The sequence below is a fragment of the Colletotrichum godetiae genome (genome assembly GCF_030913485.1).
Source record: "Colletotrichum godetiae strain CBS 193.32 chromosome Unknown BDP55scaffold_14, whole genome shotgun sequence".
Lineage (NCBI taxonomy): Eukaryota > Fungi > Ascomycota > Sordariomycetes > Glomerellales > Glomerellaceae > Colletotrichum > Colletotrichum godetiae.
In genome coordinates, this window is record NW_026851262.1 from 240,533 (window position 1) to 258,943 (window position 18,411).

General features: G+C 53.1%; 7 protein-coding genes across 7 annotated transcripts; 4 read left to right on the top strand and 3 right to left on the bottom strand.

Annotated features, from left to right (window-relative positions):
• On the top strand, nucleotides 1–1,454 carry BDP55DRAFT_727078 (uncharacterized protein; the record flags this gene model as incomplete). Its single annotated transcript, XM_060579242.1, has 3 exons — nucleotides 1–118; nucleotides 182–532; nucleotides 622–1,454. The coding sequence occupies 3 exons, from the start codon at nucleotides 1–3 to the stop codon at nucleotides 1,452–1,454; spliced, it is 1,302 nt and encodes a 433-aa protein (XP_060431354.1).
• Nucleotides 1,455–2,260: 806 nt separating this feature from the next.
• Nucleotides 2,261–3,246, top strand: BDP55DRAFT_83263 (gcn5-related n-acetyltransferase). The gene has a single exon (XM_060581246.1). It carries the CDS (start codon nucleotides 2,346–2,348, stop codon nucleotides 3,054–3,056), a length of 711 nt encoding a protein of 236 aa, XP_060431355.1. The 5' UTR covers nucleotides 2,261–2,345; the 3' UTR covers nucleotides 3,057–3,246.
• A 191-nt stretch (nucleotides 3,247–3,437) lies between these two features.
• BDP55DRAFT_548976 (uncharacterized protein) lies at nucleotides 3,438–4,709 on the bottom strand (the record flags this gene model as incomplete). Its single annotated transcript, XM_060568891.1, has 1 exon — nucleotides 3,438–4,709. The coding sequence occupies one exon, from the start codon at nucleotides 4,707–4,709 to the stop codon at nucleotides 3,438–3,440; it is 1,272 nt and encodes a 423-aa protein (XP_060431356.1).
• Nucleotides 4,710–5,522: 813 nt separating this feature from the next.
• BDP55DRAFT_548997 (uncharacterized protein) lies at nucleotides 5,523–7,049 on the bottom strand (the record flags this gene model as incomplete). Its single annotated transcript, XM_060568896.1, has 6 exons — nucleotides 5,523–5,788; nucleotides 5,850–5,897; nucleotides 5,946–6,387; nucleotides 6,442–6,528; nucleotides 6,583–6,745; nucleotides 6,814–7,049. 6 exons carry the CDS (start codon nucleotides 7,047–7,049, stop codon nucleotides 5,523–5,525), a joined length of 1,242 nt encoding a protein of 413 aa, XP_060431357.1.
• A 1,055-nt stretch (nucleotides 7,050–8,104) lies between these two features.
• On the bottom strand, nucleotides 8,105–9,868 carry BDP55DRAFT_767064 (beta-lactamase). Its single transcript, XM_060580977.1, has one exon. The coding sequence runs from the start codon at nucleotides 9,401–9,403 to the stop codon at nucleotides 8,219–8,221; it is 1,185 nt and encodes a 394-aa protein (XP_060431358.1). The 5' UTR covers nucleotides 9,404–9,868; the 3' UTR covers nucleotides 8,105–8,218.
• Nucleotides 9,869–11,354: 1,486 nt separating this feature from the next.
• BDP55DRAFT_659043 (multicopper oxidase) lies at nucleotides 11,355–14,694 on the top strand. The gene is made up of 8 exons (XM_060574526.1): nucleotides 11,355–12,401; nucleotides 12,499–12,588; nucleotides 12,643–13,437; nucleotides 13,497–13,693; nucleotides 13,748–13,749; nucleotides 13,805–13,993; nucleotides 14,054–14,575; nucleotides 14,623–14,694. Exons 1-7 carry the CDS (start codon nucleotides 11,568–11,570, stop codon nucleotides 14,236–14,238), a joined length of 2,292 nt encoding a protein of 763 aa, XP_060431359.1. The 5' UTR covers nucleotides 11,355–11,567; the 3' UTR covers nucleotides 14,239–14,575; nucleotides 14,623–14,694.
• A 652-nt stretch (nucleotides 14,695–15,346) lies between these two features.
• On the top strand, nucleotides 15,347–18,408 carry BDP55DRAFT_83350 (PA domain-containing protein). The gene is made up of 3 exons (XM_060581247.1): nucleotides 15,347–16,462; nucleotides 16,526–17,092; nucleotides 17,164–18,408. The coding sequence occupies exons 1-3, from the start codon at nucleotides 15,449–15,451 to the stop codon at nucleotides 17,956–17,958; spliced, it is 2,376 nt and encodes a 791-aa protein (XP_060431360.1). The 5' UTR covers nucleotides 15,347–15,448; the 3' UTR covers nucleotides 17,959–18,408.
• The last annotated feature ends 3 nt before the right edge of the window (nucleotides 18,409–18,411 follow it).

An 18,411-nucleotide genomic window follows, 5' to 3' on the forward strand; every position in this document is an offset into this window, starting at 1 on the left:
ATGTCTTCTCCCATGATGAGAGCGTTGGCCGCCGCCGCCATGTTGGCGATGGCTCAAGCCCAAGGTGTCATTCTCGCGGCGCAAGGCCCCAACGGCCCTGCCAGCCCAGGACTTCTGGGTATGCACTTTCTACAAAATGTTATCTCAGACTTGATTACGGAGTACTGACGAATACTTCCAGTTGATCCCAACAAGAACGACGCAAACATCATCAACCAGAAGGAGATTGTCACCAACGTCGTCAACGAGTGCGGTCGAACCATTCTCGCGGGCAACATCGATATCGGCGAGACCACAGAGGCCCAGCTAGGCAACAACACCGTCACGAAAGTCACCAAGGGCTCCAACGTCGATGTCACCATCGCCCAGGTCAGCGCAGACGGCGCCGGCCCGTACAGCTGCGATCTCGACTTGACTAGCAACGCAAACGGAGCCACGGGTCAGACGAAGCTTCAGGTACAAGAAGCAGGGGCCCAAAGCGGACAGATCAAGCTCAAGGTCACGATGCCGGACGACTTGGCTTGCGTAGGAGGTATGTCTACTTCGTATTTCTCTGTGGTACTCGCCATGGAACCTCCATCTCGCTTCAAGTTTGCTAGATACTAACGAACATGCTACTAGCCTCCACTGGTGATGTCTGCACCGTCCGCTGCTTCAACGACAACGCAAAGGGCCCCTTCGGTGGCTGCTTCGCCGTCCAGCAGACCGACATCACACCCAAGCAGAACACCCCCGGCAACATTCCCACCGCCCAGACCCTCGATGGTGTCTTGAAGCAGATCCAGCAGAACGTTGTTGACCTCCCCGCCGCCGTCAAGTCGAACCAGGAGGCCAAGACTCAGGACGATCAGGGTGTTACCGCCATTAAGGAGCTCCTCGGCAACAATGCCACTCAGGAGGCTGCTGGCCCTGCCGGCTCCGGCGCCAACACTGGGAACAACAACAACAACAACAACAACAACAACGGAAATAACAACAACAATGGCAACGCCAACGCCGGCAATGGCAATGGAAGACAGAAGGGCAAGAGCAACCGCAATGGCAACAACAATGCCAACAATGGCGGTGCAGCGGCTGGCGGCAACAACGCCAACGCCGGTAACAACAATGCTAATACTGGCAACACCAATGCCAACACCGGAAACACCAATGCGAATACTGGCAACACCAACGCCAACACCGGGAACAACGGAGGCAACGGACGTACCAGAGGCAAGAACAACAACGGCGGTGCTAACACCAACGCCCAGAACGGCGGCAACACCAACGGTAACGGTAACGCCAATGCCAATGCCAACGGAAACAACAACGCACTTCCGTTGGCAACTGTTGGAAAGGGCAACGGAAACCGCCAGAACCAGCAGAACGGCAACAACAACAAGCGTGCCGAGGCACCAGAGGCCATGCTCCGCACGCGCTGGGCCAGGAGAAACCTTCGCCGCCGCGCCGACTAATTGTGACGCAAGGTGGGAGGGCTTGGGGGGAATCGAGGCCGTTAGCGAGCCGCGAGTTGGGCATCCCCTATCCCCTTGTTTGAGCTTCATGTTGTGTGAGCAGGCCTTGGAAGCTGTTTCTCATTCCTGCGTCGATGGGTCGTTCCCGTCAGAGACGGAAGAGGAGATGATATCTTAGTTGTTCGTTAGCGAAATTTTATATTGAGCCGTGTAAAGTTTATAAAGTGGTAGAAAGTCGGTGGCTGTCTACTTCTTCGACACCACAATTATTTAGCTCCTTTGCCATGTCAATCATCTTCTATCGATTGTGTGCTCCATTGATCCTCAGGAAGTTGGATCATCTGCTGTGTTTGAAAGACTTGAGTGCAATATGATCATCGAGTCTTGAGGACACGCTCGTAAGCAATAAGATGGAAAACCCTCTCGATCGTCATGCTTACCCCCCCGGTTCACTTACGACTCATCTCATGCACCGTAATTGAGGCCAGAAAAGACAGGGATGGATCGCAAGCGAGGAGGAGGCGCGGACTCATAGTCTGACAGACCGTCAGACGTTGATAGGCTAAGGGAAAGGTACTTATGTAGACAGGAGGATCTCCCCTCCTCTTTTCAAGATGCAGGTAGGAGGCTAAAACCTATCATTCTCCGGCACCAACTGTGACTTTGAGCTCAATAATATTGCTTTTGACGTGATGGTTCGAAGCCCGCCTCAATCTTCTTGATCAAGGCAGTCACAGACAAGGCAAACCCGCATGAACAGCAGGGTGAGCTGCCGCCAACCAGAATCTCACGTTATAACTATTCACATCACCAATTTCTCAAACCGAGTCATCAATCTTTCACACCTCCATTTCCAAGAAAATCTCTAGGCGTCAGAAGAGCACATCAACAATGACAGCCCCATTCCCTCAAGCCGCCTATAAAATCACAACCCCGCGGCTCATCATCCGCAGTGCCGTCACTGACGATGCAGAGGCTCTCTGCCGCCTCCTCTCGACGCCGGAGAATCACCCCTTCGGAGGCGCTCAGACGAACATCTCTCCCGATATCATACGTGGCCGCATTGAGAGGTGGGGACCGGAGTATGCGTCTGGGAAGAAAGCTATTTTGATGATTACAATTCGGGAGACGGGCGAGTTGATCGGATTTGGCGGATTCAACTGCTTTGAGACTGCCGAGGGGGAGACGTGTGATGTTGCGCTGAAGAGGATGAGAGATGAAGGATATCAGGAGGGAAGTGAGGAGGCCCTGGGAGATAACGTTGCTGGGGAGGCTCCGCGTCGTCATACCACGCCGTATCTTACCGACTTTGGGGTGTCCCTCGATCATCGTTACTGGGGCAAGGGGTACGGTAGGGAGGTCTTGAGTGGCCAAGTCGACTTTGCCGTCGAGGGACTCGGCTGCAGTATTGTACGTGTTGAGACTGAGCTTGAGAATAAGCCCTGGCGAGAGGTTATGAGATCGATGAAGTTGAGCGAGCTAAAGACGAAGGGCCCGGTCAGCTACGGAGAGAAGGAGGTCGGATGGGTTTATAAGATCGACCCGGCGACGTGGAGGGACGTCAGGGGTAAATTGGAGCAGAGGGGAAAGTGGCCATTGTGATTGGAGATGTCTTGGCTGCTAGACGTAGGCATTGTTGTATTCTCTCTTTAAGGGGCGGGCTTTTTGTTCTGACGTGCAAGTATTCGATGTCAACCGCGCTCTGCCCGGCGGCGGGGAGATATATTTCTCAGCGGGAAAGATACTGGATATGGCGAAAGGGAGGAGGAGCTGAGCGGCTATATTACCATGTTTCTTCTACGTACCACCCAATACGATTAGAAGCCCTTAAATAACAAGGCATGGTCCTACACCCGATAACATGGCTATCAACAACCGGGATATGATCTATACACCAATTCGACTATGCTGCCCCAAGCTCATTCATGACTCCGTTGGCCCGAAATCATCAGCGTCGTCCTCCTATCCACTATCGTATGCATGTTATAGGCTGTCATCTTTCAGCTTCATCTCATCGGCTAATTCAGGATACGCCGGCAATGGAAACTCCGAATCGTCGTTATTCGTATCATCAAAAAACCTCCTAGCCACCCAAGGCATCGCAATAACTCGAGAGATTGTCGAGACAACTGATCCCAGCAACCATCTCTGCCAGGCCGTGACCGGATGCGCGACCGCCGGAAAGAACCACGGAACACTTTGAGTCTCCTCGACATAGGGGCGGAACGCAGCCTCGTAGGTCTCGAATGCCCGGGAGGGATGCTCCCCAGGCTTGAGTTTGGTGAGCTCGCCGGCAAGCATGTACCCTCCGATGATGGCAAGCGTAGTCCCCATACCTGAGAGAGGCGTCGGTGCAAAGGCCGCGTCGCCCAGGCAGATGACGCGAGAGCTGGACCACCTGTCCATCTTGATCTGCTTCAGATCCTGGAAGTAGTAATCCTCCGCCTGCATCATGGCATCCATAATCCGGGGCGTCTGCCACCCAGCGTCCAGGAACTCCCGCCTCACAAGCTCCATCTGGAGCTTCTTATCGCCTCGTGAGGCCTCCTGCCACGCCGTCTTCTGCGCACCTTCGCAGGGCATGTGCGTGAACATGGCCCGTATGGTCCCGTGCGGGTCGGGCCTGGTGGTGATGATCCTCGATCCAAGAGCCTGGTAGATATTCCACCAGTCATTGTCCTCTGGAAGACGAGGAATGGCAGCATAAGCTACATACATGTTCTTGTCGATGACGGTGATGCTTTCCTGAGGAAAGACTTGTTTTCGCACCTTTGACCACTGGCCGTCTGCTGCGACTAACAAGTCGTACTCTTGCACCTCTCCGTTGCTCAGCTCGACTTTGACAGCGGTTTCGTCATTGGAAATGACTTTGACCGCGGTAGTGCTGAAGAGATACTCGATATTTGGATGGGTTTTCGTGGCTTCGTACAGGACTACAGCCAGATCCCCTCGAAGGATCTCGAACTCTGACGTAGGGCTTGCGGAAGAGCCGTCCTTGACGGGGAAGGGTGCGAAGGGCCGTCCCTTTGGGTCGATGAACTGCGTTCCTTTCTCCGTTGTATTGAACCTCCGCAGTTGATCAATGAGGCCCATCTTCTTCAGGACGGTGATGGCGCTATGGTTGACATCGACATTATGGCCGTAAGTAGGAATCGACTTGCACTTCTCCACGACAGTCACGCGCGCGCCGGTCCTGGCCAGAAACCAAGCCAGCGTAGGGCCGGCGATACCTGCTCCGCTGATAAGAACACGCATGATGTTGTGAGATCCAAGAAACGACTAGACTTAATGAAATCGGTGAAGATGGCCAGATGTTTTGATGTCTCTGGTTTGGCAAACGCTCTTTTTAAGTAGTTTGATCTCTACTAATCCATATGCGTCCTAATGTGTCCAAGTCTCGAAGTGGCTGCGCCTCTTGGTATTCCACCTTTGAGAGAGTGTGTGACTCCAACGGTACGTGACCACCATCTTGGAAGGGAGGGTTCCGACGTCTCCAACACAGTCAGATATGCTCTCAATGAGCTCCGTGGGCTCTACATGCTGAAATTACAGTCGGGAGAATCAAGCATTTGCCAAGACGTATCCCCCCGAGGGAGCTCCCGCGTGTAGCTGACGCTAGTTCTGGCGCCTGAATCCTGATGAAAGCTGTGCCGTGCTAACCGCGGCAGCACTATCCGCATTGAGCATATTCGCGTCATCGTCTGGAACGCCCTGCATAGAAACGCATCGGCTAGCAGCACAAGGCCGCCTTTGTTGGATTAGATGTCAAAAGTCGATCGGCTGGACTATGAGTCGATTCCCCGGAATGACCCCGAAGTGGGGGTACTCCTCGGACTGCGGTCTTCGGGAGATCTGCTCGACTCCGCACCGGAGACAGGCCGGCACGGCTTTTGAGAAGTGATGGTGGAGCTCAAGCTCCGAGACCATTGCCGATCCAATATGAGCAGTTCTTTGAGACAGGTTGCATTTTAGAAGTAATTCATGATCTCCCTGGAGTTACTGTTGCCCCAACCTCCAAAATTGATGCCACAACTCTACCACGCAGTCCCCTTCGCCTTCAACTCTCTTTCACAAGTATGCATAGCAGAATGGGCCTGAGACAGTGCTCATAGCGTCCCGGATCTTAAGGGGCTCTCCGACCCAACCATATTCTAACAAATCATCCATGGTTGCGTTGGCGCTAGGAGGCTGATCCAAGAATGTGTTGGTCCCGCTGAGAGCAGTGGCGCCATATTGACGCTCTTGAGGTGACAGCATCTGCCACATCCACCACACTCGATCAATCATCGAATGGTGCAGGTAGAAAGCTGGATCTCCTGGGGAAGTGAAAACGTCTATTCATCACATTTAGGATCGCCCGGCATGTATGGAAGCTTGGAAGTTAGGGTGGCTCACCTCTTCCAGGGTCTCCTCCAAGTGAGTAATGACCACCACCGTGGATGCCTAACGAACGTCTTGTCAGTGACAGTACTATCCGCATTGAAGTTGTACCCATGAGCTTACCAATGCTGCCAGAGCCAGGCACGCCCTGCATCTGCATCTGGAAATCGTACACATTCTGAGGTTGAAGAATATTGGACAAAACCGCGGTCACATTCGCGTACAAGAGGTTAACCGCGGTCGTCAGGTCACGCTTGAGGCAGCGGGGGTTATATCTCAGGGGCCCATTGGGATTCGCCTCAGAAACACCGCCGGGCAGATCGAGAGCAGCGGGACCGAGATTGACAGTCATATTCTTGAAGGGCCCAGAGGTCACACAGCCTCCGCCTGTACCAACAGGGAGTTCGAGTATTGGCAAGCCATTCTGACCACCGAGGAGAATTGGCTCTCGGTCGGAGACGAATTCGCCATTCCCGGACATGGACGTCTCGCTTCCGTCGAAGATGGGGGAGGTCTCCATGCCTGTGATGGCCGTCTTGGACCAGTCCCAGTACTGTGATGGAAGTTCAACAAGAATACAGATGCATAAATGAGTTGGAATACTCACAGGTTGAGTGCCCTTGTATCCGCACTCGATGCGCAGGTCCTCCTCATACTGCCATGTAAAGTATCGATGCCAGGATAAGAAGTTACCCTGTTACGGTCAGATGTCTCATCAATATTACACCAGAGAGCTCTAGGTACTGACGGTGTAGTGTATGTTGAGAGTTTGATTAATATGAGTTGCGACAAAGTCATCGAACCTAGTCTTGGCCCCGGGAGACTCTGAGGTGGGTGTGCGGGCTGGCTTGGACTGAAGACACTTGACAGCGTTGATGTAGTCAAGCTTCTCAACTCTGCTCAGTGTGCCCCTAGAGAATAAAATGTAAATAGGACGATCGTAGAAATGATGCTCTATGTATGGCAGGCTAGAACTTACCACTCTCTCCGGACGCGGACATTTTGCCAAGAGCAAGCGTTGTTGCGCTTCTTGATTTCACTGCTCTCGACTTCTGACTTGGTCTTGTCAAAGGCGGTTTGAGCTAAATTGGCAAGCTGTTGGAGTCCCTCGGTAGTCGCATGATCTATGTCGGACTCTGCTGAGCGAGAGACAGGACTGGCCAAACCGAGGGTGCTAACTTGCAGGGCCAGAAGGCTCAAATCCGAGAGGCGCATATCGAAAAGTGGCGATTGATGCGATCAATAAACTTGACAGTTATGAATGAGATTCTGGCCTGGCCAATACAGCAGGAAGAGCGAAAGCAAAGGGGCAGTGGGACGCGGGTTCCCCCAAAGATATGTGCGAGTCCGACATGACTGCCCACGATGAATTTGCTAATGCAGCCAAGGGCCAGCAAGGAACCCCAGGGCCGAATCTACGGACCATTGGTGACATTGCTTCTTTTTTGACATGCAGTGGGTGGGTTTTTTCGCCCTAGACATGCAATGAAATAAGCAGTAATGCAGGCATGTAGCATTGCCACAGCACTTGGTGCCCAGGAAATATCTTCGGCAACGTACCGCTGGGATAACACAGATACGACCAGCCCTACCCCACAGGGGTCCGGGGTCCAAACCCCAGATATGTTCGTGGGAATTCAGCATGGGAGCTTGTCAAGAACTAGTCATTCGGTGTGCCTCGCTACGAAACAATCCATCCGGTTCGAGGCATGTAGCCGTGGGCCGGAAGCGTTCCCTTTGCCGAGGATGTTAGGACAGTGACCAGGCTGGTCGAACCGACAACCAACATAATCGATGTAGTAATTATACTAGATATCCAATGGTTTTGCCCAAGTCTCTTTCATCAAGCGATAGTCCGAGGGAAGTTCGCAAGTGATGAGTTTACTTGTTTGTAGTTGAAACATAGAAGCTTAAGACACCCGCAATGCAGATTTCGAAACCCAAAAACTCAAGTGATCAATCACCAAAGAGAACAACACTATGGAGGAGGCTATGAATGATGACTGGAGTACTTTCCAGTGCTAGAATTGAGTCTGATCCACACACATAAGTGTAGACCGAATTCTTTTTCTCGTTGTTGAGTTCAAGTTGTTGATACCATGCCAACCTTAGTACCTTGCTAACCAGCACTAAGGTAGATAAATATTTACAATTCCAAAAAGTTACAGTCTTCGGTAACCGGGGCCAAGCATAATACAAGTCTAAATCAGTAAAGTAATTTGATCGCATTAGATCACTAAAAGTACATCTGTTAAGAGGAGTTAGAATTAGTCCATGAGAAGTAGTGAGCCGTTGGTCCTTAGTATTATCTAGCGAGTTTCTTTATTTGTGACTAAGCGGGACGATCTCGTTTCTACCCATTTGGAAGCGCCAGGTAACTTCACTTAGATCTTGCCATCAGTAGTTCCTACGGGAACTCCCAACGTCTTGTAGATTTCTGCAACGTAAGCATAGACAGCCTCGTTGCCCGCAGAACCAAGTGACATCTTGTTCATCGCATAAGCAATAGTGATCCGACGATCAAGGTCGTTGATAAGCATCGATCCACCCCACCCACCCCAGAAGCATATCTTTCCCTCCGGAAGCCAAGAATCCACGGGTGTGCTTCCGTTGCCTCTAAGACCCATGCCGATTCCGTAGCGAACGGGAAATCCCATGCACAAATCGGGCCCGTATGTCTGTTCCTTGTAGATGAGATCGATCGTGTCCTGGGACAAGATCCTCTTGCTCTCATCACTGATCGTAAGGTACTTGGACCAAATCGTAGCCAGCGCCTTGCTGTTGCTGTGACCGTTCGCCGCGGCAATCTCAGCCTTCTTCCACGGCTCCGTATTTGCGACGCTAGGGTCCGGGAACGGATGGAGCATTTTGTGCTTCAAGGAGTCGGGGTCTTCGTCTTGTTCAGGCATGATGTGGGCTGGGGGAGTCGGCGGGGGGATCAGCTCTGCGACGCGAGGCCAATCTTTCTCCTTTGCTCCGATTTGCATATCGGCTCCGAGGGGTCCCGCGATCCTTTCAGAGACGAACTCCGTGAGAGTCAGTCCTGTCTTTCGGCGCACCAGCTCTCCGATCAAGTAGCCGTAGGTCCATGCGTGATAACCAGACTTGGTACCTGGCTCCCAGCGAGCGGGCTGCTTCTCGAGTCTCGAAATAACCTCCTCGTAAGAGTCGCACATCTCTTGGAGGGTGATGGGGTCCTCGAACGCCGCCACACCCGAACTGTGGGACAGCAGGTGGCGGACCTCGACATTCTCCTTGCCATTGGCTGCAAACTCGGGCCAATACTTGGAGACTTTGTCGTAGGGTGACACTTCACCTTCGTTGATCAGGATGAGGACTGCGAGTGCGCAAATGGTCTTTGTTGTGGAGAACACATTGACGATGGTGTCCTCCTTCCAGGGGCGGGTGCGCTTGGCATCGGCGTAACCTCCCCACAAGTTGACGACGTCCTCGCCGTCGATGGTGACGGTAAGACATGCGCCTAGCTCAACTCCAGATCCCAAGAGCTCACTGAACTTATCGCGAACGCCTTGGAACTTGGACTCGCATGATCCGTGTGTTTCCGCCATGTTGAATATGATGATGTTGCTGGTTCCGATATTCTGGTCCGTCGTGTGTTGCCCTGAAAGTACAAAAGTCAAGTGAGCTAGTTTCGGTGGATGCAAAGTGAAGATACACTATGAGAGAGAACAAGGACCTTAAATACGAGGAAGACTACTCATGGTCACATTGCGGAGTTGGGAGCCGTTGCCATTGATAGGAACCTCAAAAGCGATTGACAGGTTGTCACGAACTGCGGAGGTCTCTGCGAGAACGTGGAGCGGACTCGGTGGACTTTCGGTCTCCCACTCGCCCCTCCTTAGCGACGTTTCATTCCGTACGGGCCCGCGGATGATGGTTGGCGTGTTCCCTTTAGACCCGTGGGGATCGGGAGACGGACCATGCTCAATTGATGTTTTGCGCCCGGTTCTGCTCCAACGGTTGTGACGAGTCACGAGTGTATCCATGCCAACCAACTAGGTCCCTCTTAGGCATTACGGCCGATGCAACACCCTCTGAAGAATCTAGTATTTGGTGAGGGTCGAGATCTAAACAGAAGTCCCTTTGGTGTCGTCCAACAGCCCCATTGAGCCTGTGGGGTTTTGCTCTATGTCTCTTAGGCACGGAGCACTTCGTACTCCGTACAGTCAATCGAATCTTGTTCTCGACATTCGGGATCCCAGTGAGGACACAGCCCGGTTGCGAAGCGACTAAGGAGTAGTTGGTAAGTATCAACCAATGCGGAGTTGGAAATAGTTGTCAAATCGTTTCGACTTGATGCCTTTCCTCAATGTCAACGACCAGTCAGCCTAGGTGGACAACCGGGTTGTGCGTGTAACAAAAGGGAAAGACATAACATACTGCTTCCGCGCAAGTACACATGGGGGCCGTAGGTTTCCGCAACACTAAGTTTCAGTGCAAAGGCGTTGGAGTTTTAATTACTCAAAGAGTGAGACTAAATGTGGACGCTGGGAGACAGAAAGGTCGGTCGACCTATGCCATTCTCAAGGCCTTCTAACTCAGCCTATGTGTACGGATATATTGAACCACACAATTTTGAAGTAAACAATCTTAGTCAATTGTCCGCTTTCTATTGCCCACGAGGAGCACCCACCGACAGATCTCCATCCTGGCTGGAGTTTATGCAGCTGAACCAGTAACAAAATGAACGGTGGGATTCGATCTTAGTACACTAGGCACAGCAGACAGTAGTTCGCCGATCACGCCTGTCAGTCAGGGGGCCATCGCCGACGAGACGATTCAAGCTGCGGAGTCGCGCCCTGATACTTCTTACGCAGAGAAAGTTTATCCCAAACTGGCAGTGTGATCGAAAGTATCTTATGATGTGCCCAACCGTGGCATTAGGGTTTGAAGGAAGGACCAGCAGGTGAACACCGTGTGAATGAAACGCCTAACCCGATGCACCGGAACTCGAGACGGGATGATTCTGGGCGTTGTATTGGGGGGCTGTTTAGCGGACGATAGTGGTCAGACTTTCCTGAACGCGGGCCCCTGAACCCACCGGAAACTTGGCACTTCTGAATCTCCCTTCTATCAGATGCATCTTTCCGACTACAAAGTCTTTCCCGGAGAGGCGAAAGGCCTCTGAGGACACTTTTAGAACGGCCCATTAATGGCAAGTAGACATGGATAAGTTACTTGGCTCTCAAGACGGCGCAAATCGGTCAACGCGAACTGCGGGTGAAAGATTTCAAAAGGTTCAATTGGTTAAAAGTTTCCGCATAGTTTGGGTCACAGTTTCGCGTTTCATGGCGTCGAAATTTCCAGATGTTCGGAACAGCTAAAGGAAAGTTGCAGGTATCGAGCTGCTAAGCGCCCGGACATAATTCCCGTGTAAACATTGCCAATTCATCCAAGGGTCAATCACCCCGTTTCTCCGAATATCTCGCCGATCGGATACAAGCAAAAAGAGAGGATCCCCGTAATATCTTAGTGGTGGCTTTTCTCTCCATCCCGGCCATTTGCCCCTTTTACCACATGGTTCTTCGTTTTCTCGTGTTTCTTATTAACCCACGCAGCGAGATTTGTATGGCGAATGTCAATTGCTAGCGACCTGGGGCGTCTGGCTGCTGGCTCTGTTCATTTTCTCTCTTCCTGATAACGAACCCAAGTTCGTTTTGTACATTTTTGAGCCATCATATTTGCATCTTTTTCGTCATTAGCGCAGCAACCATGAGCTCCAGCCTGATCCCGCGGGACGGGATGCGCGACGAGCAAGACCCCATGCTCGGCGTCAGGTCATCGTCGGAAACTGACGTGGAGGACCGCCTGCTTCCCGACTCAGCCGACTATAGCGAGAAGGGCAACTACCGACGCCATGCGGGCCACAAGAAGACATTTCGATGGATCATGGTACTCACTTGCGTGTCCATCCTGACACTGATTCCTTTCATTTTTGCGCAATTCTTCAACGTGCAGACCAAGGATCGGCCGGCGGAACCGGCTCATGATGAGGACAACCATGAAGAAAGCCCGCCTCCGCCGCCGCCGCCGCCGCCGCCACCACCGGCGGATCCAGTGCCGGAACTAACGACGATGATAACGCCAACAATGACTTCGTCCCTTATCCCCACGCAAACACCGGAAGTGAAATTGACACCGGATCAGCAATTCAATCTGCAGACAGGATTCGAGGTATCGAACGTGACGTCGATGCGGGAGTATGTGTTCAACATTACGCGGCAGCAGCACTCTCCCGATGGCTTTGAGAAGTCAATGATCCTCGTCAACGGACAGTCGCCTGGCCCTCTCATCGAGGCAAACACGGGAGACACCATCCGTGTCACGGTGCACAACCAGATGCTGAAGGAGAGTACAACAATTCACTGGCACGGCATCGATCAGAGGAAGTCGGTCTGGATGGACGGTGTTTTTGGCGTAAGCCAATGTGCCATTCCCGCCGGCGAAAGCTTCACCTACGAGTTCAATGTTACCGACCAGCGAGGCACGTTCTGGTGGCACGCTCATGTTTCAGTTCAGGTCACTGATGGACTCTTTGGACCCTTGGTAAGTATTTTCTTACACCAAACTCATGGGACACCGCTTGTGAAGTCTTGACCTGTGAGGTAGCTCGGCGGTACTAACATACAATCTCTCAATGTAGGTCATCCATGATCCAGATGAAAAGATTCCCCCTGTAGATGATGACAAGATCGTGATGGTCGGAGACCTCTTTCATGAGTATGGAGGCACTGTAAGTTTACTCGGTGACAATTTTTCTCATGTATTGCTTACAGTTATCTACTAGCTTCTCACTCAGTACCTAAGTGCCAATCCACCCTGGGCACCTAAGAAGCCTGGCAGAGAGCCTCCCCCTGACAATGTCATTATCAACGGCAAGAACACGTTCAACTGCTCCAGCATCGAAGGCCATGATGCAAATAAGGCCAACTTAGGCGAAGACCACAGCGGCCACAACATGGAGAACATGGGAAGCCACAAGACGCCTAGAGATGCCCCTCCCCCCAAGTGCACATGGGGTTCCCTCTTCAACACACGTGTCAAGAGCGGCTCAACGGCTCGTCTACGTCTCATCAACCACGGCACGTCGACGCCGATCTTCGTGACGATTGACGATCATCCTCTTCAAATCGTCGAGATCGACGGCGTCGAGGTCGCTCCAATTGCCACATCCCGCGTGTATATGAATCCTGGCCAGCGCTACTCCGTCCTGGTTCACGCCAACCAGACTGCCGGAAACTACCTGATTCGTGCCGACGCCGCGGTTAGGTGCTTCCACATGTCCCACAAGAACCACAAGGCGGGTATGATGCACGGCTCGCCTTTCGGAGCCACCGCGATTCTGTCGTATGACGAGACAGACCTCGGTGTCCCACCGATTGGCAAGGCGTGGGACCTGAATGCCAACTCGAACCCTGGTGTCGGCAAGGAGCCGTGGGGAGACAGGTGCGAGGACTTGCCGCACAGCCTCCCGAAGCCCGTGAGAAGCAGGCCAGCCTACGAGGTTGGCGACAGGAACTACCATTATTTCACGTTCAAGCAGGAGCGCGTCCATGACGTCGTTCGTACACATGTCAATGATGTAAGTTGAAAGAAGCTCATGGTTGACCTTATGAAGAAAAGCTTGCTGACAGCGACTAGACCTTGTATACACCTCTGACCGACGATGCTTCGCTGTGGAAGGTTATGCAGCAGGACATCACGCCGGAGAACCTGAACTCGCCTCAGCCGAAACTGGACTTTGGAAAAGATCAATTCGTCTTGGTGTCCCGGGATGATAAAGCTGCCCAAATTGTAGTCAACTCGGACGCTATGATGGTTCATCCGTGGCATTTACAGTAAGTTTTCCCTGAGACCTTCAATCTTGAACTCATAACTGATCGTCTATCTAGTGGTACTTACTCGCATAACTTCCTCTACTCTTTGCTGACGTGCTAACCCGTAAATAGGCCAGAACTTCCAAGTCATTGGTTGGGGCAATGGCCTCTTCGGAGCCAGCAAGACTACATGGAACTTTGACAACCCAATGCGCCGCGATACGATTACAATTCCAGGATACTCACACCTGGTAATCCGCATAACAGCAGACAACCCGGGTGTCTGGGCTTTCCATTGCCATTATCTGTGGCACGCTGAAGGTCAGTCATCCACTTACTCTTTCAACGGCCCATAACATGAACTAATATTTTTGGCCACAGCTGGTATGTTCGTCTCCATCGCTCAGAGAATGGGCGAGCTCGCGAACATGTTGGGCGACTTGGACGCCAACGGCGATGCCGGTGCCATCAAGAAGAAATTCTGCCCCATGGCCAAGGCACAATCTGGCGCTCCTCTCGCGCAGCCCGTTCAGACTGGGGTACCTAAACCGCCTAGGAGGCTTTGATGCATAAAGGCTAGATCGACTGTGACAATAGCTGTTGATATAGGAGTGATTGTTGAGCATAAACATCAGATATTGGATGCACCGGCTTCGATGTACTTGTGTAGTCGCCGAAATTAGAAGGATATTATCCAGCATAACGATGCCTTCACCATTCCGAGATAGCTTCCCTTAACCGGCGTCTTCTTCGTAGGTCGTCGGCACCGGCCTGATATGCAGAGCCGCATGATATTTGACATTTGTGACCAATCCGCAATCATTCCGACACTCATCAAAACCGTAATTCCAGAAGAGGAAGGCAACTCAGAGTGAGCACTTTTCAATTTAACAGATTTGATGACTTTCGGTTAGCGAAAAGCTACCGCGAAAAGTCGACCTGAACCTTACCTGGTGGACTTGTGTTAAAATAACCAAGATCATGACAAAATAACCGCCGCTAGTGAAGCTCGGCATGTCGTTGGATCGATCGTGAAGCAAAGGAATCCCCCGCATCTAGAAATCACGTATGCCGACGGGACCTTTGCATTTACTACAGGCTGCAGCGCCCGTCCTACCATCCGGAGCTCTGCGGTCTTGTACCGAGCACCGGTATTCAGGTGTTACAATGGACCGGTTTCTGCGGGATGCTACATGGCAATTTCCCAAGCGGGGGTGCCAACGTTATGCTAAACTTTCTGGGTTGATTAGCGCAAATCTTCAACCAAGTCGGCAACGTCGGACGAACATTAGGTCCTAGGATTAAGGTTGCCTGGCACTCTATTTGAGTGTTGATGGACTGCCGCAAGTTGCGGAGTTTCTAGCCAATCAGAACAACAACAAGCCCCCAGGTTACACTATCTCAAGCTTTCTTATCCCGGCCCTAAGGTCGGATAGGGTAGGTGGCTAACGAATACACGTGCAGATGAACGATATTCCTGGGACTGGTCACTGCATGTCGGCTTCGCTTATTTGCGAGATCGCCAGGTACGAGAAGTAAACTCCTGCAGCCTGCAAGACCTCAGGGGCTAGATCCCGCCGATATGGTGCCACGGCGCCGTTCCCTCGGCCCTTGACATGGGGAAGTAATGGTCCATGGGACGTATGTCACATTAGAATGAGTATATAGAGCTGTCTGGTTGGCACCTTGAATGTGACGGCATCCCGATCCTCAGCGTCAAGATCCCACCCAAACGCCAAGGACTCAACGTCAGATTGAGTTGACAATACCGCAGCAATGACGAAGACTTCTCTCACCCTCCTCCTGGGCTCCCTCCTTGCGGGGGCCGCCTATGGTGCTGGGCTTCGCAAGACGTACATCGTCCAGATGAAGCACACCGCTGCCTCCGGCCTCCAGCGTAGAGATCTGTTCGACTCCTCCTTGGTCGCCGTTTCCGCCGATCCTGCCAACGTGCTCTACCACTACGAGAACACGGTCAACGGATACGCTGCCAAAATCACAGACGGTCAAGCTGACGCTCTGAGAGACCGGGACGACGTCCTGTCCGTCACCCTTGACAAGGCCTACCGCCTACACACCACCAGGACGCCGAACTTTCTAGGCATCGACGACGCCTCGCTTCTTGGGCGCGGGCTCGACGTCGGCAGCTACCTGGACGAGAGAGATGATTATAACGGCACCAGCGCAGAGTCCAACCTCATCGTTGGCATCTTCGACACGGGCGTCTGGCCCGAGAACCCCAGCTACAAGGATGACGGCATGCCGCCCATCCCTGCCAACTGGAAGGGCGAGTGTGAAGCCAGCGATGATTTTCCGGCCTCCAGCTGCAACAAGAAGCTCGTCGGTGCCAGAGCTTTCTACAAGGGCTACGTCGCCGCCGTCACCAACGACACAGGCTCCTTCAATTGGACCGGAGAGTACCAGTCCCCTAGGGACGATGATGGACACGGCACGCACACTTCGTCCACCTCGGCCGGAGCCGCTGTGCCCAACGCAAGCCTCTTTGGCCAGGCCTCTGGTACCGCTCGCGGTATGGCTGAGTTCGCCCGTGTCGCCATGTACAAAGTCTGCTGGAAGGAGGGTTGCTTCAACTCTGACATCCTCGCGGCCATGGATAAGGCCATAGAGGATGGCGTCAATGTCATGTCCCTTTCTCTCGGTCCCGATCAGCCTTCCTTCAGCGAGGACGATGGCTCAGCACTCGGTGCATTCGCCGCTGTCCAGAAGGGCATCTTCGTCGCCATGTCTGCTGGTAACTCTGGCCCAGGAGCAGGCACAGTAGCCAACCTCGTAAGCATCTGCCCAGCCTTATCCCAATCTCACTGCTCCATTGAGGCTCTGACACATTTGTAGGCCCCCTGGGCTCTGACCGTCGCTGCGAGCACGCTTGACCGTGACTTCCCTGCTCACGTCACCCTCGGCAACGGCAAGAACTACACCGGCTTCTCCCTCTACAGCAACGGCTCCGTCACCGACATTACGCCTCTCAAGGTTGGCGAGGTCCTCCCCCTTGTTCACGCAAGCCAGGCCGGCAAGGGCAATGTCACCAACGCCAACTTGTGCCTCGCGAACAGCCTCGACCCCACCAAGGTCGCCGGCAAGGTCGTCGTCTGCGTGCGCGGAAACAACGGCAGAACCGAGAAGGGCGGCGTTGTCAAGGCTGCTGGTGGTCGCGGCATGGTCCTCGTGAACGCGCCCGCCAACGGCGACGAGCTGATTGCCGATGCGCACATCCTGCCCGCTCTGCACCTTACTGCCTCAGATGGAGCCGAGGTGGAGGCCTACGCAAAGACCGGCAACGGCACAGCTATTTTGGACTTTGAGGGTACTAGGCTCGGAGTCCCAGCTCCGCTTATCGCGGCTTTCAGCTCGCGCGGCCCGAACTACATTGTCCCGCAGCTCCTCAAGCCGGATATCACGGTACGTAACGGACAGTATTCTGAAGCTGAAAGAGGCTGTGTAAGATTGTCAATAGACTAACATAACGACAGGGGCCTGGTGTTTCCATTCTTGCAGCCTGGGCCGGCACTGGACCTACCGGTCTTGATACTGACACCCGCAAGGTCGACCAGAATGTCATCTCGGGTACGAGCATGTCGTGCCCTCACTTGAGCGGCCTTGCAACTTGGATCATGGCCCGTCGTCCGGAATGGAGCCCGGCTGCCATCCGCTCAGCCATGATGACAACCGCCTACACCAATACCAAGGGCGCCAAGACCCCTCTCCTGGACTCCTCCGACAGCAAGGCCGCCACTCCTTTCCTCTACGGAAACGGCCACGTGGATCCCGTCGCCGCCCTGAACCCGGGTTTTGTCTACGACATTGCCCCCGCCGACTACCTCCCCTGGCTCTGCGCCGTCAACTCGACGGTCGCCTTCACGACCGCCATCACCAGAAGCAACTTCACCTGCGCGTCCAACCAGACTTACAGCGTCTACGACCTCAACTACCCCTCCTTCTCTGCCCTGTACGACAGCGCCGCCGCTTCGGACGGATCCTACACCGCCACCTTCAAGCGCACCGTCACCAACGTCGGCGGTGCCGGCACGTACAAGGCCGACATCTCGCTCAACGACGCCGACTTGGTCAAGGCCTCTGTGACGCCCGAGACTCTCACCTTTGAGGCGGTCGGAGAGAAGAAGACGTTCGAGTTGACTGTCACGATGAGCTCCCCGCCCAGCGCGGACGCCACTTCTTGGGGCAGACTCGTGTGGTCCGACGGAACCCACGTTGTGGGCAGCGCATTGTCGTTTGTGTGGGGCATTCCGGCTCCAGATGCCGCTTAATTATTGTAGAACGTGTGAGACATCGTTGTCGCGCCGTTGCGGAACCTTATTCGAAATCTTTTAAGGTTCCGTTATTTGTACAATTTCTTTAATCTTGAGGAAGTAGTGCTTTGGGGGTTTGAGCTGTCGGCAGCTGAGCCGTCTTTTCAAGTTGCCTATGGGCATTTGGGAAAAGCGAGAAAATTACTCGTGGGGCTTTGTAGAAGCCATTCAGGCATAATACCTGTTGCTAAACTCAATTCATTTTGTTAATTCGAAGCCGAAACTCTTTTGCCGTTGACGTGATCTGGTATTCAACCTCCTTTCCCGTAGGTTGGCAATGGAATTTCGCAAACTTGCCAGGCACACTAAGATCCGTATCTTGGCTGAACAAAGTGTGGCCGTGTTGCTTGGTTGGGTCAGCACTAGATCATGTACGCCTTGGCGCTAGTGATATTCGAAGGATCAACTTTG